The 22,733-nt window shown below is 38.2% G+C and overlaps 3 protein-coding genes and 1 long non-coding RNA gene across 9 annotated transcripts in view; 2 read left to right on the top strand and 2 right to left on the bottom strand.

The window, feature by feature from the left end:
• Positions 1 to 194: 194 nt before the first annotated feature.
• On the bottom strand, positions 195 to 3,700 carry LOC128878135 (zinc finger protein 341-like). The gene is made up of 9 exons (XM_054126059.1): positions 3,511 to 3,700; positions 3,310 to 3,384; positions 2,552 to 2,825; positions 2,195 to 2,468; positions 1,923 to 2,117; positions 1,282 to 1,845; positions 936 to 1,205; positions 648 to 860; positions 195 to 570 (listed from the first exon to the last, which is right to left on the bottom strand). Exons 1-9 carry the CDS (start codon positions 3,539 to 3,541, stop codon positions 388 to 390), a joined length of 2,079 nt encoding a protein of 692 aa, XP_053982034.1. The 5' UTR covers positions 3,542 to 3,700; the 3' UTR covers positions 195 to 387.
• A 790-nt stretch (positions 3,701 to 4,490) lies between these two features.
• On the top strand, positions 4,491 to 7,492 carry LOC128878023 (AP-2 complex subunit mu). Of its 2 annotated transcripts, none has more exons than XM_054125804.1 (5): positions 4,491 to 4,644; positions 5,251 to 5,631; positions 5,689 to 5,939; positions 6,023 to 6,279; positions 6,364 to 7,492. In XM_054125804.1, exons 2-5 carry the CDS (start codon positions 5,292 to 5,294, stop codon positions 6,842 to 6,844), a joined length of 1,329 nt encoding a protein of 442 aa, XP_053981779.1. In that variant the 5' UTR covers positions 4,491 to 4,644; positions 5,251 to 5,291; the 3' UTR covers positions 6,845 to 7,492. The 2 variants fall into 2 exon arrangements, with proteins under 2 accessions (XP_053981779.1, XP_053981780.1); XM_054125805.1 differs by lacking the exon at positions 4,491 to 4,644 and adding an exon at positions 4,886 to 4,903.
• Positions 7,256 to 10,573, bottom strand: LOC128878024 (uncharacterized). The gene is made up of 2 exons (XR_008457335.1): positions 9,426 to 10,573; positions 7,256 to 9,359 (listed from the first exon to the last, which is right to left on the bottom strand). It is a non-coding gene; the product is annotated as an uncharacterized LOC128878024 (long non-coding RNA).
• The window catches only part of LOC128878020 (calmodulin-binding transcription activator 2), a 90,082-nt gene continuing 75,982 nt past the window's right edge, over positions 8,634 to 22,733 (top strand). For 2 of the 5 annotated variants that reach the window (XM_054125795.1, XM_054125791.1), the window contains exon 1: positions 8,635 to 9,347. The gene's annotated coding sequence lies outside the window, so the exon portion shown is untranslated. Of the gene's footprint in view, positions 9,348 to 22,733 lie in introns of all 5 variants that reach the window. The other 3 variants (XM_054125792.1, XM_054125794.1, XM_054125793.1) reach the window with 3 other exon arrangements.

The raw sequence follows: 22,733 nt of genomic DNA, 5'->3' as shown, positions 1-22,733 counted from the left end.
GTCTTTACACAGTACAATATCACTGTATCCTTTATCAATTTAGTAGTATGGTATAAATCTAATTTCTACTAGTCGTCGTGTGGGAAATTGGTTTGAATTGAATTAAATATCTGTATTGATACAAACACCTTTTCTTTTAATACATCTATAAATTCCAAACAACTTAAGGAAGGCGACATTAAAAATACTTAAGATAGATATAAGTTACTTATATTAATATATTTTATAATACAATTATCACAGATATGTAAACTACAAAATATTATATGCTATTATAAAATGCAACTTGCAGTTTGCCAATGATCCCATTGCACGTTCTATGACACCTTATCTACAATCTATACTATGTTATAATTTAAATACAATTAAAAAATATATTTAAAAACTCTATTCGCCTATCTGTTGTACAGAGTATGTGTCAATGTTGCGTTTGATTTCATTGTCCGCTACATCGGATCTGATGAGTGCTTCGATCGTTGAACCAATTTCTTTTGATATAGAAATATTCTCTACTTTTTTGGTACATGTTTCGTCTTTGTAGTCATCAGACTTTAACGTTTCGGAGGTAATCTAAAACGCCAGAAACGATTAAAACATTGTATTTCGAAATGAATAATTTGAATTAAACATACGACATTTTTTCTTACTTTTCTTTGTATTTCGTCAGACTTAAATTTCTCTAGTTTCTCCTTATCAGCAAGTCCAATTGCAGTCTTTGATGATGTTTGTCTCTTTGGAGTAGGTTTCCTTGGCTTAAATGATCCAGAAGCTTTCTTAGGTAACTGTGAGTTCGTGTGCTTCTTAGTATCATTCGACTGATCGCAATTATGAGTTAATAATTGCTCTTTAGTTTTAAATGCCTGTAAAGAATATTTTAAAAAGTGAGCTTCCGCTTTCGCTAACGTTTATCAGTTCACTTATAGCATGACACTTACGTGTGAACAAATTTCGCATTTCAAACTATGCTTATTCATTTCGTGATGTTTAAGAGCTTGTGCCCGATGGAAATTACGATTACAATGACTACAACTAAATCTTTTGATATTGCTATGCGTCAAAAGGTGACGTTTTAATTTATCAGGTCGCGAAAATTCACTCATGCAACCTAAGTAACCTCTGAAGGGACACTTTAATCTCTTTGTTAAATCATGAATTAGCATGTGACGACCCAAACGATCTTTTCTTTTGAATCTAGCTGAACAGTGCTATGATAAAAAAAAAATTATATTAAGGATGTGAAGAAATTTTACGATTTTTTAAATCGACCGTAAAATTACTCACTGGACATAGAAACGGTGTCTCCTCGCTATGTATTAACTTATGATTGGCTAAATATTGCTCAGTTTTAAAGGCCTTCCCGCAATCTTCGCAGGCAAACCGCGCAGACGAAGCGTGCGTTTTTAAATGACGCCGTAAAAATCGTTCGATCAAGAAACTCTTTCCACAATGTAGACAGGCGTAATCGTGCGTTGTGGTTTCGGTATGATGTTGCAAAGCCTCCAAATTCGAGAAGCAGGACTTACAAACGGAACAACAGTAGTATTTCTCTGTTGTCTTTTGTTTTTGGACGGAATGAGTGTATTGGTGAAGCCCAAGATCAGACAGAGTATTAAATACTCCACCACACACATGACAACGATATTCTGATCTTTTGTGACTGCGAGTATGTTCCAAAAAATCCTCAAGGTCAGAAAACATCATACTACAGTTACTTTGCACACATTTGTACACTTTTAGTGCTAAGTGAGAATCTATAAGATGGCCCTTTAGAGCTTTGTACGAATCGAATATTTCTTTGCAAAACTGACAGTGATAGGTACGATCTATGCTTCCATCCGGAGGTGCCTATCGGTATTTCATGAACTATTAAAACCGGGAGATGCAAAAAAAGAATTACAAATTTATAAAAAAATGTTCAATACCTCGGGTGGTAAGGAGTGTATAGCAGTGCCAGGCCAAACTTTATGGGACGACATATGTTTCTTTACGTTAGACTTTTGTGCAAACGCACGTCCGCATACAACGCATTGATATGGTTTTTCCCCTGTGTGAGAACGTTCGTGTTGTTGCCAATAAAATTTTTTCGCAAATTGTTTGTTACAATAACCGCATTTGTACTGCAATTGAAAATTTTTATTAGAGAAACCAGACAAATCACGTTTAAAGTGATTTATTATTTCAGAGAAATATATACTTTTAAATTTTGTGTTTGATTAGCAATAGTATCTGAATCCATTAATGAATTTTCATTTATGGATACATCAATTTTCTCTGAATGATTAATGACATGATCTTCAGAAATATCACTTGGTAAAACATGAGGTACATCGTTTGAATCATCCTTCAGAGGCTCATTATCAGCTGGAATAGTAGAGTTTGCAAAAGTATCCAAGCTTTCAGAACTCAGTATAATTGGAACGCTAAATGAGGAATCTGTTGTAAAATAACTAGCACCCTCTTGATCCATACTATAACAAATATAAGAAATACTATTTATTATAAAGAAAGTATCTAGATATATACAATTAGAATTTAACCATTTATAGCTAACCTGAACAGCATGTCTGATTCTTCGAGTATAATTGGCTCACTGAGTTGATCATCTTGAACAAATGTTTCTTGTGGATTGTATTGTGACGCATCTTGATCATTGTCTTCTGTATGAACAGGTTGACTTTCATCATTCACTAAAAACTGACTCAAATCTATGGTTTCCTCGTGCGTTTTTTGGTGTGTCCTTTTGTGCAATACAAACATGTGCAATGATGTAAATTGACTTTTGCATTTTCCACACTGAAATATATCTTCCTCATCTTGATCTATTGCTATATAAATAAAATATATGAAAATGTTTGTTGCAGATTCATTTCATTCAATGTTTCATAAATTAAAAATAATCAATTAATACATTCACTGTGGTAGTAATTTTCATAGATTTTAATATTTTGGAATACTAGTCAAATATATATTATTGGACTTTCATACATGGCAGTACACAGCAAATATGTTTTACAGATTCTTCACTTATATTATATACTGTACTTTCATAACTAATGGTACTTGGTAAATCAGCCTGTAGACTTTTCAGATATGCTTTGCTCTATACATTCATGTTGACAATATCATAAGAATGGGCTCATACACTATTTCCTACACTAGGTACACTTCTAATGCAGATATCTTAACTGGTAATATGGGTTAAATAAAATATAGCTTGCATAAAACGATGATACGATACAGGACATGTATATCCTTTACCATAGTGAACATGTTAATAGGTTATCAAAATTACTTTATTAAAAAACCAACCTGAGTGCTCAACCTCAGTTATTAGAGTCTGAGACTCCAATAATGATTGCACAGAAGGACTGTCCAGTGATACGGCTGTAAAGTACGATAAAGCGATCATTTTTAGTGCGTAAAATCCTATCTCGATTTTCCTTCGGTGAGAAAGATAAATAGGATACTTGTTGGTTAACCCCACCTATTTCTATGATAGAAAAGTTTTACCTGTTAAGGCGTCGAAAATAGATTGCGCCATTCTTTGCGATAATGTTAACGCTTCATTTTAAGCGAAACCAACTTTAACAGGCTTTCACGAGTCGTTTAATGTGAAGAAAACGAACAAATACCAAGTCGAAAACATACCGAGAATTTCTACGCCCTGCCAGCGTTGTTGCTGACCAGACCAGCGAATGATAATCGATATGTCGACTGCTGAGAACGATTCTAACCTCACAATTGGTGCAACCAGAAAGGCCACCGCTCACTAAGCCGCTCTGTGAGCGGTGGTGAGCGGATGAGCTTACACATTTTTCGCTCTCAAATACAGCGACCGCTCCTTGGTAGCAGCCAATCACTGAGCTATACCAAGCTATACTAATATTGGTTTTGTAGGGATACAGTAATGTCTCGTTAGACGCACAAATTTGTCCAGGATAAGTGCATAGAAACCAGCATTGCTGATTGGAGAGATCACGTCGGGGTCACCAAACCCTTTAGTTCATGGCGCCATCTAGTAGCAGCAGTAGGAACTTTTTTCACTACAAACTTGGGCGTTTGCCCACCAATGGCGCCACGCAAATATTAAAATAAACTATGCTTGGGAGCGAAAAATTTGTAAGCTGACCCGCTCACAGAGCAGCTTAGTGAGCAGTGGCATTTCTGTATGCATTCATTGTTAGATCACGAAAGCTGTTTTTATCATAGACAAAATACTATTTTGAGAAATAAATGAAAGAATATAATTGTTAAATCATTTTACAGATGCAGATTGTCAATTTTATCGTATTTTGATTTAATATTGATTATACAGGTAAATGTACAACTACCGGTTTTGAAATCAATACAACAACCGTATTTGCCCTATAAATATATGACCGATATATTTATACATGAAACAGTTCAAAGTTGTATTTAAATTTAAAAACAACAAATTGTCATATATCTCGAAAGACAGTTGTTGGTTTACAGATAATTTATTTTAACGGTACGTCTCCGAGGTACGTAGTACGGAAAAGTGGGTGTTGCTTTCGTCATTTGATAGTTGCACTTGTACCAGTAGGTTGGTACTGTTACCGTACATTTCGGTGGTCGATACGAATTAGTATCGCTTATTTTTATTATCCGCAATAAGAGTCATGCGTAAGTGATCTTTTATGGTACTGAAATTCATATTTACCAGTATTTGCATTTTAGAATTATCTAAGAACATTCAATAATATCAATATCTTTGGTATAAGCAGTTCCATTTCCGATCAATAATACTAACCGTTTATAAGACATATCAGAGAACCTCAAATGTCATTTAAGAAAAGGGGCGTTATCTTGTACACGTATATTTATATTTGATTGTCCAAATGAGTTCGAGACGAGAATATTTTACATCAATGTTCAGATGAATGTATGCTCCAATTTTTTCAAAATTTATCTTTGCATCCGTCAAGTGAATTTAATACAGTTTCTCTAACGACGACTTTAATATCTAATCATCTACATTCATCGATTTTTATACATTTTTTTATGTATATGTCTCTGTGCTACGTTATAAGTTATATTTTTTATTGCCCTGAATTAAAACATCAAGTTTGATAATATTGCTTGTTTGTTCTGCAATTGATTAAGATAATAAAATTTTCTAATTTTTTTATGTTTTATATAGATAGAATATCTTTTTATAAAAAAATATATATATAAGCAAGCTTTGCATGGTTCTGTATTGCATGTAATTAATAAGTATTTGCTTTGTAGGTTGGTTGTAGTCGGAACAATAAATATCACCCTCTGTCAAGATGATAGGGGGTTTGTTTGTATATAATCATAAAGGAGAAGTACTCATCTCCAGAGTATATCGAGATGACATTGGACGAAATGCAGTCGATGCATTTCGTGTTAATGTTATCCATGCCAGGCAACAAGTACGATCACCTGTTACCAACATTGCAAGAACATCTTTCTTCCATATAAAACGAGCCAACATTTGGTTGGCTGCAGTTACTAAACAAAATGTTAACGCAGCAATGGTATTTGAGTTCTTGTTAAAAATCATTGATGTCATGCAGTCATACTTTGGCAAGATTTCTGAGGAGAACATCAAGAATAACTTCGTATTAATTTACGAATTATTGGATGGTTAGTATCATTAGCTTGTTGTTAAATGTTGAAAAATAACCAACATTTTTTGTACAGAAATTTTGGATTTTGGATACCCTCAGAATTGTGATACCGGAGTATTAAAGACATTCATCACTCAACAAGGAGTAAAATCAGCAACCAAAGAAGAACAAGCTCAAATAACATCGCAAGTAACTGGTCAGATTGGATGGAGACGAGAGGGTATTAAGTATAGACGCAATGAGTTATTCCTGGATGTTCTCGAATCTGTGAATCTCTTAATGAGTCCTCAAGGGCAAGTGCTTAGCGCACACGTTGCTGGAAAGGTTATTACTAAAAAATTTAATTATTATATAATATACTCTAATATTCTAAGTCCTAATGGCAATTCATATTTTTATCATAATAGGTTGTAATGAAATCTTACTTGTCTGGAATGCCAGAATGCAAGTTTGGAATCAATGATAAAATTGTTATGGAATCTAAGGGTATGAAGGGTGGAGGTGGTATAGGAGGCGGAGGAGATGATCCTACCGGCGCTAGATCCGGTAAACCCGTCGTTGTCATCGATGACTGCCAATTTCATCAATGCGTGAAGCTCAGTAAATTTGAAACTGAACATGCTATTAGTTTCATACCAGCTGATGGTGAATTCGAGTTGATGAGGTACAAATATTAAGAGAAAATACATAGCAAAGTAAATATTTTCCAGACATTAGGATTTTTAAACATCCGTCGTCAATCTTCCAGATATCGTACAACTAAGGATATATCATTACCATTCCGTGTCATTCCATTGGTACGCGAGGTGGGTCGCACAAAGATGGAAGTGAAAGCAGTTTTAAAATCAAATTTCAAGCCATCCTTGCTGGGACAAAAGATCGAAGTGAGGGTGCCGACACCGCTGAATACCGCGGGAGTACAGTTGATTTGTTTGAAAGGAAAGGCGAAGTACAAAGCGTCGGAAAACGCAATTGTATGGAAAATCAAACGCATGCCTGGTATGAAGGAAACTCAGTTATCCGCAGAGATTGATTTACTTGAAACTGATACGAAAAAGAAGTGGACGCGGCCTCCGATATCGATGACTTTTGAAGTACCGTTCGCGCCATCTGGATTTAAAGTACGTTATTTGAAAGTGTTTGAGTCCAAATTAAATTATTCCGATCATGATGTTATAAAATGGGTGAGATACATAGGCCGAAGCGGGCTGTACGAGACACGATGTTAATAACGTCTCGCCCCGTAAATTGTAAATGAGTAATCCCAATGCATAATGAATATGACTTTTTTTTAAATTATTTCTTTTTGCGGCGCATATGCCGAGCAGTTCTCTGGTATACTCGGATCAGCCGGCGAGTGACTAAGAAATAACGGAGGGTACCAAGAGGAAGAGATCTGTTTGTGCCAATGTTTTTTGTTGTCTAATTTTTCATATCGTCCATTGTATTTTATCGTAACGTCTCCGTTGTGTTTAGAACTGTTTTGTAAAACAATTTTATTTGATCCGATTTTAATAGAAATCTCGTTTCCATATAGGTCGATGTCGGTTATTTCGTATATCGGTATAGATTTTAATTTCAAATGTACAAGTTCCGAGTAGCGTTGTATTTAATCGCTGTGCATTATGTTGACAACGTCGTTCATTCTTTTTATAAGATGAAAAAAAAAAACCACCTCTTCGGTATCAATATGACGAGAAAAACATAGGTATCGCTGAACATCGAGGATAGATGCAACATGCGCGCAATGAAGTATAGATTATTGAAAACATTTGTTGACAGCTATGAAAATGAATAGATAATGTCTTGATTCACTGTAAGGAAAAAAATTATGTCTCTCTATTCGTATGCATAATAAAGTATATATGTGATTTAAATTGTTGATCATTTTTTCAATGTCCACGTGCGATGAGATGATGGCTGAGCAGGGGTCATGTTACAAATAAAAGTAAAATCTTATATTCGTTAATTTAGAATTGTAATCTTAGTAATGTCTCCAAGTAGAGAGGTCGTGAGATCACTTTCACACGACCAGTTCGATCGAGAAGAAAAAAAAAGTCTCAGTATTGGTTGGTGTCACATGGGAATTGATAAAAAAAAAGCTTAAATCCGATGTCGAAACGTTTATCGTAAATATTAAGACGATGTGGTATCATACTTTTTAGCAGCAAGTAAAACATTTTCGACTAAAATTTATGAATAGATAAGGAATTAATTAAGCTATAGTTTTGGGGAACGCGAGATTCTGAATTAGGTTATAATATCATACCTTCGTACTCTTGAGACTTTATTTTTGATTTAAAGAATAGTAAGTATAGTTTTCGTGCTTTCTCAAGCGATTTAACCTTATCACAGTTACGTCTCGGATATCGATAACATTTATTGTTTGGATTTACGATTAGGAGTCATCTTCATCGCTGTTTACGTTTCTTCAGTTAGAGCGGGCCGCAGCTGTAAATACAAAACATGGCTGGCCAACTTGTACTTCGCACATTGATCATTCTCAATAAAAACAAAACGCAGGGAACCATATAAAACTGTACATGGCGAATACTTGGACTTGAACATTTCCCACAACTTCCTCATATTATTAGCTAAGTCATAATTATTATATAAAAAAATTGGTTTCATTTAAACGCCGAAAAGCGCGCTTTTATGATCCGCGATTCAATTGTACACTGTGTTCAAGAGTTTAGATTTTCCTCACTCAAGGTGATAGTTTTCATGAAAATTATAATTGTTATTTACATTAGAGTTGTGTTACGTATAATGAAGTAAATAAATGTAATACTGATGCGAAATAGATGTAATACACGTTTGCGGAGAAGAAGAGGAAGGGACGCCATTAACCAAACCACTTAAACCAGTGTTTTCCAATCTAAGGGCGCGATCCTTGGTGGTGGGGTGAGGCGCATTAAAAATCAGATGAGCATGTAAAAGAAACTGTTTAATGTTTAGAAAAATGTGGATAATTCGAGCATATCTTTCTATACGTAAAAATATATTTTTCATGTACCATTGAGAATATTCCACTTGTCGCAAAATTCGCGAAAGTTCAAGTAACACATGTGTGTATATAATGCATGCGTATATTATATAATTACATTCAAGATAATACATTTCATAATTTTAATACATTACATACATCAATACGTTGCTTGAATTTTATTTACTTATCGGTACTAGAGTTTTTCGAAGTATTTAAGCCTTTCTTAACATAAACGTTTACATTTAACGCGCTGAAAATGGAATAGAACTAGTTTACTACCATAAATGTAGCAAAAATGTCTCGTCTATGTACTTCGCGTACAGGAATTCCTTCTTCATTTTAGGGAACGTCTTCCGAAAAGTTTAGTTAGAAACGGCCCCAGGGCACGGTACGCGTTGAACACGGCCTTGTCTACACGTATCAGCCGTCTGTCTCCTCGGTGGCAGAGCGTGATAACTTCTGCTCCGGCGCATGCGGCCCACGGTCATACCCGTGCTCGTACCTGTCATGGATTCCAAGGATCGACCGCGAGCGCAGGCACGCGTGATCGCACGATTTTATGCGTGAAAATCAACGGGTACACCGAGAAATCCGTGTACAAGAGTAATGCACGAGTATGACACGGTGGTAAAGTGGTGATTTCACGTCCGTACAAGTGTTGCCGCAGCGTAAACAACCGTTCCAAGATGAACCATCTCGACACGGGTAACGACGAGCCTTCTGTCACTCGGACCACGGATATCGTGAGTATTCCCCTACGACCAAACGTTTATCTCGACGTTAGAAATATTCACACGCGACGAACAACATAACGCGGGTACCGTGACACGATTTACGTCCGTCTTGTTCACTGTCCTCGCGACAGACTGTGTCGGTGTTCGGTGAAGGGAACTGTTACCATCGAGACGACACGCTTTTTCGCTCCGGATCGCTTTCTCGCCGAGTCCAGTCTCCGTTTAAACGCGAAATTCCGATTAATTCTCACGCGAGTCACCGTGTTTCGTTTATCCACGACGGTTGTAGATTCGTGTACGCCACGTCCCCGAGGTCTCGTGGCGATTTTCACCGAGCAGTTTTATGGGTACCGCTATTTTTAGTGCGTACCGTAAACCCGCGGCTCTGTCGTGCGCGGTGTTATGAAGCAGATAGGGTGAAACACTGTTCCCGTTCTCTGACACTTTATTTAACCTCTCGAAGGATAGTGGTACATGCATACGCATACGGTTGCTTTCATATCAAAATTGTCGTTACTCGCGAGGACCTTTTAAAATAAAAAAAATGTACCATATTAAAGCGAGACAGTGTATTCCTATGTTGAAATCAATTTACAGGTCGAAATTGCTTTGTTTTGTGCGTATTCGATTTGGAGTAAGAAGAGAAACTCATTTAAAATTCGTTTCTCGGGAGGTTAAGAACAAGCCACGAGTATTCGTCCCCCTTGTACCACTTTCACTTTACGCTAGAATCTAGACGAAGCGACTGTTTCGAATTGATTCGAGCAAATTAATCTTCGGTATTTATTAACCCTTTGACCTACGATTTGCTGTAGGATGGTGAATGCTATAATCAGGTATAAAATTCCTTGCGTTCTTTCATACGACGCGTCTGACTCGTGTTTTTCATGTTCGACTCAAATTCTGTACCACGAGCCTCACACGTTGTGATAGGTTCAAGGGTTAATCGAGGGATAACTTGTCAGAACTGATTAACTCTGTGTCGATAGATATTCCAAGAAGGCAGCAATGGTTGCGCGATCAGAATTTCAAACCGAAGAAGGCCTCCGTACAAAGGGTTCTTACTAGGGATGTGGTGAACTGTTACTTTTGAATCACTCGTGATTCAATCACGTTCATTCTCAATCACAATGATTTTTCACAGTGATTCGTGATTCTTCGTGATCGTTTCTGATTGGTAGAGAACATTCTTTCCCTTTTCATAAATGATGTTGTTCTTAGATTATATATGTATTATAATATGATCGAAAACCAATGGTAATATAATTTTACTACAATTTAAATTTGACTCATTTGTAGTTTCTTGAATTTCCGCTAAAGGAAGACAGCGAGACACTAACGATAACAATTAACATGAACCGCTTCTGAAACGCGATAATAATAGGCGATATGTAAAAGATGGCGAATCACTTAGTAGTGTAGCAAGGAATTTAACCCTACCTTATCACTGGAATAAAGAAGCAAAATACGCAAAAAAATACGCTTCTGAAACGGAATGTGAGACTAATACTGATACAAGAACCACGCAGTAGTGTAACAAGGAATGTATTTAAACCTTAAACACTGAATAAAGAGAAGCAATCAAAGCTTCTGAAACGCCATCTTCCGGATCACGGTCGTGATCGAAGTTTAATCACGACTGCGATCGTGATTGTGTGATCACCGTGAAAATCACTGTCAGTGATTTTTCACGCCATCCCTAGTTCTTACGCCCTTCAAGGGTGTCGGGGAACGCTGACCTTTGGTACGAGCGGTTGCTCGATGGTTTCCGTCGGTATGTTTATGTATGTATTTGACGATGACGTACTATTTCGGTACGATAGTGGAGAGTCAGGTTGAAAAGAGTGACGATAACTTTTCTCGAGCCTCGAATAGCGGGGAAGGTGGGACGTTTCGTTGATTTAGTTATTTACACGGCACGTGCAGCTTCTGGACGTGTCGTGAGGAAATGAGTTCTTGGGTGATCGCGTTAGAAATGAAAGGAAACGGTATCGTTAAGAACGAAAGAAATATTCGTGGGGGACCAGTTGGTGGTTTCTTTTGGGATGGTCCGACGGGATCGGAGATAAAACGGTTCGTGTTGTAGAATTGTCGTTTTTGGCGGGAACCGGTGGTAATAATACACGGCGGAGTTGGCCAGTGATTACTTCCTGATTACATTTTTAATCGTCACTCGCAATCGTTGGATTAACACTTTCGCGTTTTGGGCGATTTCGCGGTTTCTGTTTTAATCGGGTTATCTTGGGAAAGAGTACAACTTCGTCGATAATTGTTATTCTTTTTATGGTAGAGGGTAAATTACTTTTTCACATTGTGATTTACATTTTTTGATGGTCGATTATCAATGGTTCTCACCATTTTTTATTAGATAATCAAAATTTTACTTCAATCATAAATCAGTAATTTGCAATAATTTAATGCTAATCGTGTCCGATTACGCAGCGGTCGTTAAGTGTGCCTTATGATTCACTAATTACTAATCGTGTTTGATTATTCATTACTCGTATTCGATTTTTCAATCACAATAATGTCATCGTACAAAAATGGGAAAAGGATGCTAGTTCGTCGTTAATGGCTCAAGTTCGCATGTAAAAATCGTCATTTCTATCGAAACAGAAAGTTAGGTTCCCTAGAAAGCCTGGTTCCGTCACACCTTTAACAACTCAATTTAAATTGCCTCCAACCAAAATATGTAACAACAAAAGATATATGTGGTGTAGTTATTAAACTTCGTTATTCATACTTCACCAAAAGGATTAGTAGTTCCAATTTTTCTTCAAATTTTGCTCGCACGTTTAATTCCGTTGCTGCAATTATTTGCAGGACGGAAATGTCAACGTGTAAAACGTGATTCGTTTGTGCAACGTTCGTCGCGTCTGGGCGAGCTTCATCGTAATCAGCTGTTATCAAGAACGTTTCTGTACGCGTTTCCTGCCACTTGTGGTTCCGCGGTCGTTCTGTCGTAACCGATCCGTGCCACCTTTACGGCTTCAACCGTGCGTCGAAATTGTAATCGTTAACCTTTACCGCGAATATTGGGTCGTTTTCACTAAAAATCGAGTGAAAAATACTTCAATAATTAGGAGCGGATCTGTTATGGAACTAACACAGCTAATGAAACTGATTCAGCTTTAAGCTCATTCTTGGAAAGAACACCAACTATTTATTTATTGATTTCGTAGCTCAAATACTATTCAAAAGTATAGAAGAAACAATTCTTTATTTCATCTTGAAAAGTGTCTAAACTTGTTTGCACACCATATGGAGAATGGGAGAATGAATACAGTGGGTGTAGAAAGTATTCGTACACCGATCAATTTCCAAAACTATGTAAAATTGTAATTTATTAACTCATTTTTTATAAACAATGACATTCTGCATATTCTCGGAAATCTCTAGAATAGATAGATTACAAAAAAAAAAATAGCTATTTATGTAAGTCGCGAAATTAACAAGAAAAAAACAATTAATCGATAAAAATATTGAAGCAATAAATATTCGCACAACTGTTTAAAAGTACTTTCCTGGAAATTTGATGTTTTCTAATTCGCACGGAGCAATAAACTAATATGTTTACGTTACAAACTCTGCTGTAAATGGTTCGTCATAAGAATCGTACAAATACTTATTGCTTCTATACTTTTACCCACTTTTCGCGTTTTTTTGTTAATTTCATAAATTATATTAACTAGTAAATGTTGTTTGGACTATATCTATCTTAGAGACTTCCGAGAATATGTAAAATATCATTGATTATAAAAAAGGAAGTTAAAAAACTACAATTTCACGCAAAAGTTTTTTGGGAAATCGATCGGTGTACGAATACATTATACGCCCACTGTATATTTTCGTAATAACAACGTTTCCCTCTCGTAGAACGTTTCAAAATAGGGAAGGTCCTTTTAAGGTAATTAAATTCATGCCTGGATAAGTTTAGATTCGCCATTGATAAGAATCTGTTACTCAACCAGACACTTAGTCGTGTCCCGCGGTACTGAGTCACAGTTAATTTCAGACGAAAAGGTGATGAAATAAAAAGATATTTATGCAAAAGTTTTCTTTAGGACCGGTCTGTATAACGAGACTACACAACAACCAATTTTTGTTAAATATAATGCAGCTTGCATCGAGTTTAGTCAGTCCAAAAGTTGCAACATTACAATATATATAAACGTTAAGATGGATTCATAACGCAATAATAAACAAGGTGTAGGATGAAGTAGTATAAAATTGGTATAAGTTTAAGATTTCGAAAAGAAGACAAAAGGTGAATAATTCTAGTTTCTAGTTTTTCTAAGAATATATATGACGAATGTTAGAATAGCTAGACAACCAGAGAACTAATAGCGTAATCAAAGTTAAGGTAATATTATACAAAGATGGTGAAACACCTTTGAAATACAGTATGTTGTTCGAGTAACACGGGGTTCGGTCGCCATTTGTCTCTAATACAGTTCCTACGATTCTTGGAATAGATTCATAAAACTTTTGAATAGTTTCCAGTGGAATGTCAAGCCATTCTTCTATCAAGACGTCTACCATTTGCTTTCGAGATGTTGGAAGAAGGAATGTGTTATTTGCTCTGTTCTCTGAAATTGCCCCCAGTGGTTCCATGGTATTTAAATCAGGCGACCGTGCTGGCCAGAGAAGATGATGAAATTTATCTTGGTGGTCCAACGAATCACGATTGAACCTGTGACTGTGTGCGCTGTAATATCGAAGAACTGCTTTGTTGTTGGGAAACAATATACGGGATCGTAATAGAAATCTGATCCTCTAGAATGTCCAAGTCCTCGCTATTGGTAATAATATCATTCGGGGTAACGACGAAGCTATCAGAATACCAAGATATGGTTGGCCTAATCGTCACAGACCTGCTCTCACGTTTAACTGTTGCAAGCAGTTCATGTTATATGTAAGTTCATATTATTTCAATCTGTTCTTTTAACACTACTTCGTTCATATCGTTATTTTTACTTTTCATTATTTTATTACAATGAGACAAAATGGCTGCTCAAATCATCACAAAACTACCCCCAAATGTAACAGTTGCAAGTAATTTAACTCGCACATGCTCGTATTATTTTGTCTAACTCCTGTACATATAACTTTCGAATTTCCAAAGTCATTCCTATAGCTGTTCCACTGTTCCAGCTAGTAAAGCTTTGCCTCGATTCAAAGTTCGTTTTAAAATAATGCCCCCAAGGCAGGATTATTTGAAAGTATCCTCGATGAAAGGAAAGCATTCAGCTGGGATCGTAAAAACAATGCGCGAGAATGTTTGAAACCGGTACGTATCGAGAATAACAAGGAAGAGGCATGAAGGATTTAAGATATCCTGGATATTCCCCCCCGGGTGTGCCCTCAGGTGTCGGTTCTGGGTCTGTTACTTTGTACACGCATACTTTGTACACGAGATAAACAGATCTGCCGATGTCAGACTGCATCTCAAAGTCGGCAGGCTTTGGTTCGCGTTTTAGAACGGGCGAGTGCAACACGTAATTCTCTTTGAAACTTACCAGCGCCGGGAGGCCTCGGAGATTAAAAGAGGCCCGGATCGCTCACCTTTCGAGGTTCCCAGTATGTAAACGAAATTTTTCTTAGAGCGATAGGTAACGTTTTTAGTACAAGTTCTTGTATTCCTGTCCCAGTTTTTTCCTGCCAAACTTTGCCGGTGACTTGACACGCAGAAGTAAGAAAGAAACGTTATATGAGCGTGTGCTCTTAAATGTTTCATTAAGGAGTTATAACTAATAATACAAAATGATAATGAACTGGCGTTTCGTCGACACAGCGTACGAACGTATTATGAATTATTTATGTTTACGTAAACTCTTATATTTACTTGCTGAAGTAATTGATATCGGCATTTTTTATTAACGTTTTATTAACGAGTCAACATTTCAAAATGACGTAATTCTTTGTACCAGCTGTACTTCGGCCAGTAAACATTAGAGTTTATGTAAACATAAATCGAGATATACCTAATACGTTCGTACGCTGTGCCGACGAAACGCCAGTTCATTATCATATTGTATTATTAGTTATAACTCCTTAATAAAACATTTAGGAGCGTATGTTCATACAACATGTTTGTCTTATTTTTGAGCGTAGAAGTCGCTGGCAAAGTTTGACCGGAAAAAAAACTGGTACACCCTGCATAAATACAGCTTTCTAAATAGAGTTTGCTTCTTTTTGCTTGATTCTTTATTCTGAATATCTCGGTAGAAGTTAGTTTTCTTTTATGAGATCCAAGTTTGGTTCCATTTCCCCTCGATGCTGTTTTTCGTGTACCTCGCAAATTCCTGGTACGATATTTGCCGTTTCCACTTTATTCATTATTATTTCATTTATTCAATTATTATATGTCCTGTCCTCAGTCTGAACATTAGAGTTTTCTCCTTTCCGCTCGATCCTTCGGAATATCTCGGCAGAAGTTCCGTAATACGTTGCGTAACTTTGTTTTCTTTAATGAGATTCAAGTTTGATTCCACTTCTCGATGTTGATTTTAGCGTACCTTGCAAATTCCTTATTCAACGGTAATGTTCACATATATTTCTCTAATAAGATACTGAAGATCTAAATATCACCCTTCAACGACAAAAGAAGGCCTCCGCGTTTCTTAAGGAACCTAGTTTTCGAGTAGTAGAATCGGAATTCCGAAGACCCGAGACCCGTGTGCAACGGTTTAACCAGTTTGGTGAAATATTCGAACAAAGGCATTCTTAGCTTGCTCCCTTTACCTAATATCGAACGACAAACGACGACGTTCGAACGTCATCGGGGCGACTTAAAATAAGATTACAATAGCTGCACGGAAATGGCATGGGGCTCACCGTATGGAATGCAGCCAAACGGAGAAATTTGATCGAAAAAGAACAACAACCTCGTACTAACCAAACCGATGGAACAGCCACGAGGTAATAACATAAAAGTCCGTTGAACAAGGCGCATTCAGCGTTTCGAGGAGCTTTCGCTTTTCCTTCGAAAATGTCCAGCGCTTCGATGATCGCGTAGTAGGCGCGTTAAACGCGGGGTTTCCTTAAACACGAGATTACGACTTGGCTTCTAAGTTCTGCTTCGGATCGACCGGCTATTCTCACCCCTCCCGCGGCCCGTATTCACCACCTACGAATGGCAACCGTGTCCGTTTCGTCTTTTAATAGCTTCCAGGGTTGAAAACTTAAAATTTCACCGGCGCCATCGCCGAATATCGATTATCGTTTCCGATACAGCGCGATAAGATGAATGATAAAAACAATCGCCCGACCGCTGGGATGAAATGAAAATGAAAATCTCATTCTTGGCCGAACTCCGTTCGATAGTGACCCGGTGTTAAATGCGAACGCGTCACGCGAGGAAAACAAATAATATACGATTTACCATTTTTCCTTATTTCATGCACGTTTTATTTCTTGCATTTTTTATATCGAGAAAGATATTTACAGATGATTTACACCTTTTCTCAAGGTTTCTTTGTGAAATATTAAGAAAGTTAAAATAGAAGATGTTTGGGAGAATTAGGGGCTGTTATATGTAGAATATTTTAGGTACGTTTTAAATTACATTCGGTTATTTTTCAATTAACTTTGAATTGATCAATCATTTTCAAACTTTACGTACGCTTACTTATTATCGTTTAAAGTATCGTTTTTTTTTTTCATCTGTACAGGAAAAAGTTGTACACGAAATGATGAAAATTGATCCACCATTTGAAACACTCCCGAAACATTTAATTTTCGACTCTTTTGACCGCAGTTCACATTCTTACAAAACTAGCTAGTAACTAGCTAGTAACTAAAACAAAAATTTGGAGAATTTGAGATAACAAGTGCGACCTCCACAATTCTCACCGATAACAGACCGATTTCTTTTCTGTTATAGTCTACCGTGTATTTTTGTTTCGGTTGAGAGGAACTTTCAGAATCATAGTTATCATTTATCCCCTTCTTTTAATTATTTAACGAGTCTTCTCATACGTTTATGTCTGTCATTTTGATAACAGACGTATTACTTTTACGTACTTAAAACGTGCAGTAATATTCGTTTCGGTTACCATGAAACTTCTAGACCGGGATGACCGGAACCGGGGCTAAGAACCCACGCAGCTAAAAGGACTGGCGGGGGCCCCCTCCGGCCAACAATGTAAAAACTATGCAAAGCTACCATGGAACTTCTTTTTTTAATTGCCTGACGAGACTTCCCTCACGTCGTTCATGTTTGTAACTTCGACGATAAACGTATTACATCTACATACTTAAAACCTGCGATAGTATGTAAAACAAAACCTCGTTGCAAAAGACCTAACGATCTTCCCAAACGAAAATCCTAAGAACTACCTAAAAATCGCTCTTCCAGACAAGAATCCTCCCGTAATTTGCAAATAAAAGCTTCGTTCCCTAGCGATTCGAGCTCTACCTCCCCCCCCCCCCGCTCCCGCCCCCTAAATGAAAGTGCACAGCTCGAGGCTACCTAAACTCGTCTTTCCTCGAACTTGTTGAGTCCGCGTTTAACGCGCAGCCCTCGGTGTCGGTCTGGCACCGGTTGCGGAACGCTTAGAAATCGCTCCGCAATACCCGGACCGTACGACGTGTCCGCAACATCCCGCGCTGTTGGCTACCCCGTGTCGCGTAAATTACGGGCGTGTGCTCGGCCGCGTACGCGCAGCGTTAAAAAGCAAATAAATATGTTCCAGTCCATTATGTATGCGCCCGGCTATCGAACGTGCACGGCCGGTTATCCGCCGATAGAGCGGCACGTGCAACGATAATAATAGAACCGTCGGTGCATTCACACACGGTGGATACCTGTTGTGTGGCGTGTTAAAGACGCGAAGTTTCACGCTCAGGCTCGCTTCAATCATCGTCGGGATTAGACCCGGTTAGAATCGATAAATCCGATCGGGCCGAGGTGGATGGAAATACAGTTTCACCTTTCAGGAATACCTTTGCGAGGTGTATTAATACATTTTTGTTGCGGTCGAGCTCGCGATGGCGCACCTTGACGCGAGGTCTTCTACTTCGAACGTGTAAAACAATGGATTCTTTCTTTTCTTCGCGCGCTCTGGTGAGGTCGAGGTCGGTATTGGAGGGAAAAGAAAGAAAACGTCCGATGTAGACGTACGGTAGAATCTCGTTTATACGAAGCACCCCCCCCTCCCCCCTAGCTGAGCCTAATACCCTCTAGATTCTCGTATCTGAGCCTAGAATATTCAAGCACTCCTGTATCTGAGCTTAATACCTTCTAGGCCTACGTAAATCGAGCCTAGCTGAGTCTAGTACCTTCTAGATTCCCATATCTGAGCCTAGAATCTTCAAGCCCCCCTGAATCTGAGCTCAGTACTTTCTAGACACCCGTATCTGAGCCTAGAATCTTCAAGCTCCCCTAAATCTGAGCTCAGTACTTTCTAGACCCCCGTATTTGAGCTTAGAATATTCAAGTCCTCCTGGTTCTGAGCTTAATACCTTCGAGGCCCTCGTAACCGAGCCTAGTACTCTCTAGCCCCCTCGTAGCTGAGTCTAGTACCTTCTAGACCCCCATATCTGAGCCTAGAATCTTCAAGCCCCCCTGAATCTAAGCTAAGTACTTTTTAGACCCCCGTACCTGAGCCTAGAATATTCAAGTTCCCTATATCCGAGCTCAATATCCTCTAGGCCTCCGTAACTGAGCCTAGTACTTTCTATTTCCCCCCTTAGCTGAACCCAGTACCCTTCATCCCTCATAACTGAGGTCAGTACCGTCCCATTAGATTATCTTAACAAGTCCAACAGTCTCTATTTCTCGAAGAAAAGAAAACTCGCGTAAAGCGTCACGTATATACACAAGAATCACTGCGTCAGTTTCCTAACAGCACTCCCTCGGTGCCATAAGTTCTCCCAGAACGCTTCCTCGCTCCGATCGTAGTTATAGGTCGTACTGGAAAGGGGAAATGTTCATTTAATATAAGTAAACGCCTCTTCAAAGCACTATAATTTCCATTAGGAGGAGTTGAAGCCAGAACGGCGAGCAGGAAACTCGCGAAATTTTATTTACAGCTTCCTGTAACGCACACTGTCTCGCGAGTGGTTACACGCTTGACGCGAGTACCCGAAGCGAGGAATATATTTTCGTTACCGCGCCCTCCCATGCACGATGGGATTTCGAATGTTCTTGTTTCTTTCGACGATTGGCTATTTCTTTCACTTTCCCTCGGCCGACCGCGTTCCTTTTTCCCGTAAACGAAACGTGAGCAGAAGGAAGGACTATCGTACGGTAGGTCTCCATTACCGATCATGATTCCATCAGGGACCAGTTGTTTATTTCGTTAATTTCATTCGGATGTATTAAGCGATATATTGATTAAGAGATTGAAGTATTACAAACAGACGTACTTATTCGTTATTTCATATGTTGCACCATTAGTTATAATTGATATGCAAATTTGAAATTGCTTATTGATTAGTTTATGAAACAGATTTTTCAGAAGTTATACATTTTATACTATAAATACGCGAATATGTAAGATATCTTACTTACATTAGCAAAAACAATGTGCGCATCAATGAAATAGAAAAGAAAGTTGCTGTCTTGATATCCTTTTGTTGATCCTGACGTTACCTTCACCTAATATACGTAATTCCTTTAGCTGTATCGATTTACCCAAAACATTTATCTCACCCTTCACATTTAATTTTGTAATTCGTTATACCGAAGGGAACAATAAACCACCGGTTAGAACGTTCGTTAAGGAATGAAACTATACTCACTTGCGTTATAAATATCCCAACATGCCACCTCGTACGTAGGAGTAAAAATTATTAGCAAGGCCCGGGATCGAGATGGAAAGGTTCGAAGACCGATGTAGTGGAGTCGTTTTCTCGCGGTATTATTTGCGTCCCGCTTAGCCAGGCGTTTCAGCACAATTTTATTCTGAATTATCTTTATCGCTTGCCCACCGACATAGTCGTTTATATCGACCAGTGGGCGTTAAGTCTCCGATAAAAATTTTTTTTTCTCTTGCCGAGTACCTCTTTATGCCGAGGTAGCCGAGTTACCAGATGTTACCGGGCTGAAATCCGTGACTCCGCGGTGCATGCACGTTGGATCGATGATAGGGAAGCTTGCGTTGCTAATCGCGTGGTGCCGAAACAAAGATAATTAAGGAACGGGTGCTGAGTTCGGGAAAGCCCCACGGATTTTATAGCTCGTTCGGCTGCGATTTAATTGCCGAGACAATCGTTACGGGGTATTGAACGTAGCAACTCCGTCGCCGCGAAAACGTTTGATGTTTTATTCATTGTTCGTTGTTGTCGGCGATTCGTTACATTAGTAGGTTTTCAACCTTTTCTTGCATGGTATTTTCTAAAAAAATTAATTACGAAGATGTCTAGGAAAATTATAATGCGTGCAGCGACAATCGAGAGGAGCATTCGAGATAGTATTAAAAATCATCTCTAAATGCCAAACTTGGTGATTGCAAAATAAAATTACACTAAAACTTATAAAATAAAAATGCAACTTCTCGAGATACGAGTTTTCCTTTCTATCGATATATAGGCAAGATACAGAGATTTAAAGAAATTAGAAGTGTGCGTATACTCCTGGTACAAGAGAGAAACAGACAACCTATACTAACGTTACTTCGTGGTATTTTTATATGAAAGTTTGATCGTCTTTCAACGTGCCAACTGACATAGAACGACTAGTTTCGACATAAGAATTCGTTGAAATATTGAAATCATAAAAGTTCACGTGCCCATGTGGCGTCTTGGTGCTGCGAGTAAGTAGTATGTGGCGTCTGACTATAACGTCTGACCCAATACGCCTCCACGGAAGGTCTTTCTTCTCCGCGGTGGATATCTGATGAGAAGTCAAACCCACGTGCACCGTGCATAACAAACATAATATCGCGTGTTAAATTTCTTTTCCTTGCACCCTCGATTTTTATTGTTTTACTGGCACGACACTATCAATTTCATCGGATGTATTGTCGTGTTTGTATTTCTTTTTCCTCAGTACGAATGAGAGAAAATACTTGCAGTACTTTGTACATACTTTTACGTGTATATAATCCCTTTTTATATTATGTTATGTATGTATTTTAAGTATGTGCATATTTTCAGGTCTAACTATGATTACTTTCAATTCTTCTACTATTCTCATTCCTTGTTAGGTGCTAATGCTTAATTTCAGTGAATTGGAACGAATGATGCGTTACCAGAAAGCTCTTAACTAACACTGTATATAAATTACGCCACTAAGAAGCTACTTACACAACGTCTTTTCGATTCTTTATTTTATCTGACAATTTGACCTAAGAAATCTAAATTGCCTGCTACGTAACCATTTTAATTTAATAAAAATGCTTAAGTATTTCCAAGAAACAAGAAGACCTCTCGCTTATATTTTGTCCCAAAGCTTCATTTCATCTTTCCTAAAGACTTCGAGAGATTGCAAGCCTAAAAGTACACTAAATTGCTTGCATGGACAAACAGTTACCACGACAAGCGCGTTACCTTGGCACTTGCAGTGCAAAGCTTACACCTTGTTCTTCCTTCCATAGGACGCGAGTCTGTTTATTTTCCGAGCTTCTTCACATGGAACGTAGCTAGACACGACGAATTTTCGACTAGCGGCCATAGATCGTGAGTTATAACGAATTCGAGAAAGTTTTCCTGGAGGGGATCGTAATAGCGAGTGGAAGCTTTAACGCGTGGGACAGCATAAATCCTTACTCTTGTTAATGGAAGTCTTTACACACTATTCGCGGAATTCGCTGTTCCGTCGACGCGATCATTTTATCGTAGCCGCTATCGGGACAAACAGTGACGTATACCTTTCACGAACGCCGAGTCGCGTGCACTGTAAAATAAACAAGAGATAAAAGCGGCTCTCGCAACGTCGAAGGTGTTCGCGGTAATACCTCCGAGCATTAATACAACTTTTCCTAGCGTTCAATGCGGAAACGCGCGCATTCGTTATCATTTCCGGCGCTACCGTAGAACGTGTACCAGGTATTCAGCATCCTGGCTCCTTTCCTGGTGGAAAAGACTCATCGGAATATAATGGACGGCGCGCATAAAACGTGTCTACTTCGTTTCGTGTGGGCGAACGCACTCGCACCGCACAATTTTAGTCGTTGCTATTCGTAATAACATTTATTTTACCGAGGGACACAGTCTGTTGTTTTCACAATCTAGCTTTGTGGGATTAATGACATCAACAGGTTTGAAAAAATCAATTCTCTGTAAGGGTTTGACGTCGTGTACGATCATTAGTTAATTACTTTTTTGAGAGCTAATTCGTTACTGCGTGTTTCTATCAGGTGCGTCGTTAATTCTCTATGGGCAGAATTTCTTTTTCTGCCGACAATTCGTAAAGCATTTACCATATAGTGTAGTTAGTCATTAATATAG

The sequence above is a fragment of the Hylaeus volcanicus genome, chromosome 6 (genome assembly GCF_026283585.1).
Source record: "Hylaeus volcanicus isolate JK05 chromosome 6, UHH_iyHylVolc1.0_haploid, whole genome shotgun sequence".
Lineage (NCBI taxonomy): Eukaryota > Metazoa > Arthropoda > Insecta > Hymenoptera > Colletidae > Hylaeus > Hylaeus volcanicus.
This window is presented reverse-complemented; position numbering and strand designations above follow the sequence as displayed.

What these genes read in the sequence shown, in the direction of transcription:
- LOC128878135 (XM_054126059.1), bottom strand. Translation starts at nt 3,541, where the DNA reads ATGGCGCAATCTATTTTCGACGCCTTAACAG. An exon ending in GAATCAGACATGCTGTTCAG is followed by an intron (nt 2,469 to 2,551) that starts GTTAGCTATAAA and finishes TATTTGTTATAG; the next exon opens with TATGGATCAAGAGGGTGCTA. An exon ending in TACACTCCTTACCACCCGAG is followed by an intron (nt 1,846 to 1,922) that starts GTATTGAACATT and finishes AAATACCGATAG; the next exon opens with GCACCTCCGGATGGAAGCAT.
- LOC128878023 (XM_054125804.1), top strand. Translation starts at nt 5,292, where the DNA reads ATGATAGGGGGTTTGTTTGTATATAATCATAAAGGAGAAGTACTCATC. An exon ending in AATTTACGAATTATTGGATG is followed by an intron (nt 5,632 to 5,688) that starts GTTAGTATCATT and finishes TTTTTTGTACAG; the next exon opens with AAATTTTGGATTTTGGATAC. An exon ending in GGTGAATTCGAGTTGATGAG is followed by an intron (nt 6,280 to 6,363) that starts GTACAAATATTA and finishes TCAATCTTCCAG; the next exon opens with ATATCGTACAACTAAGGATA.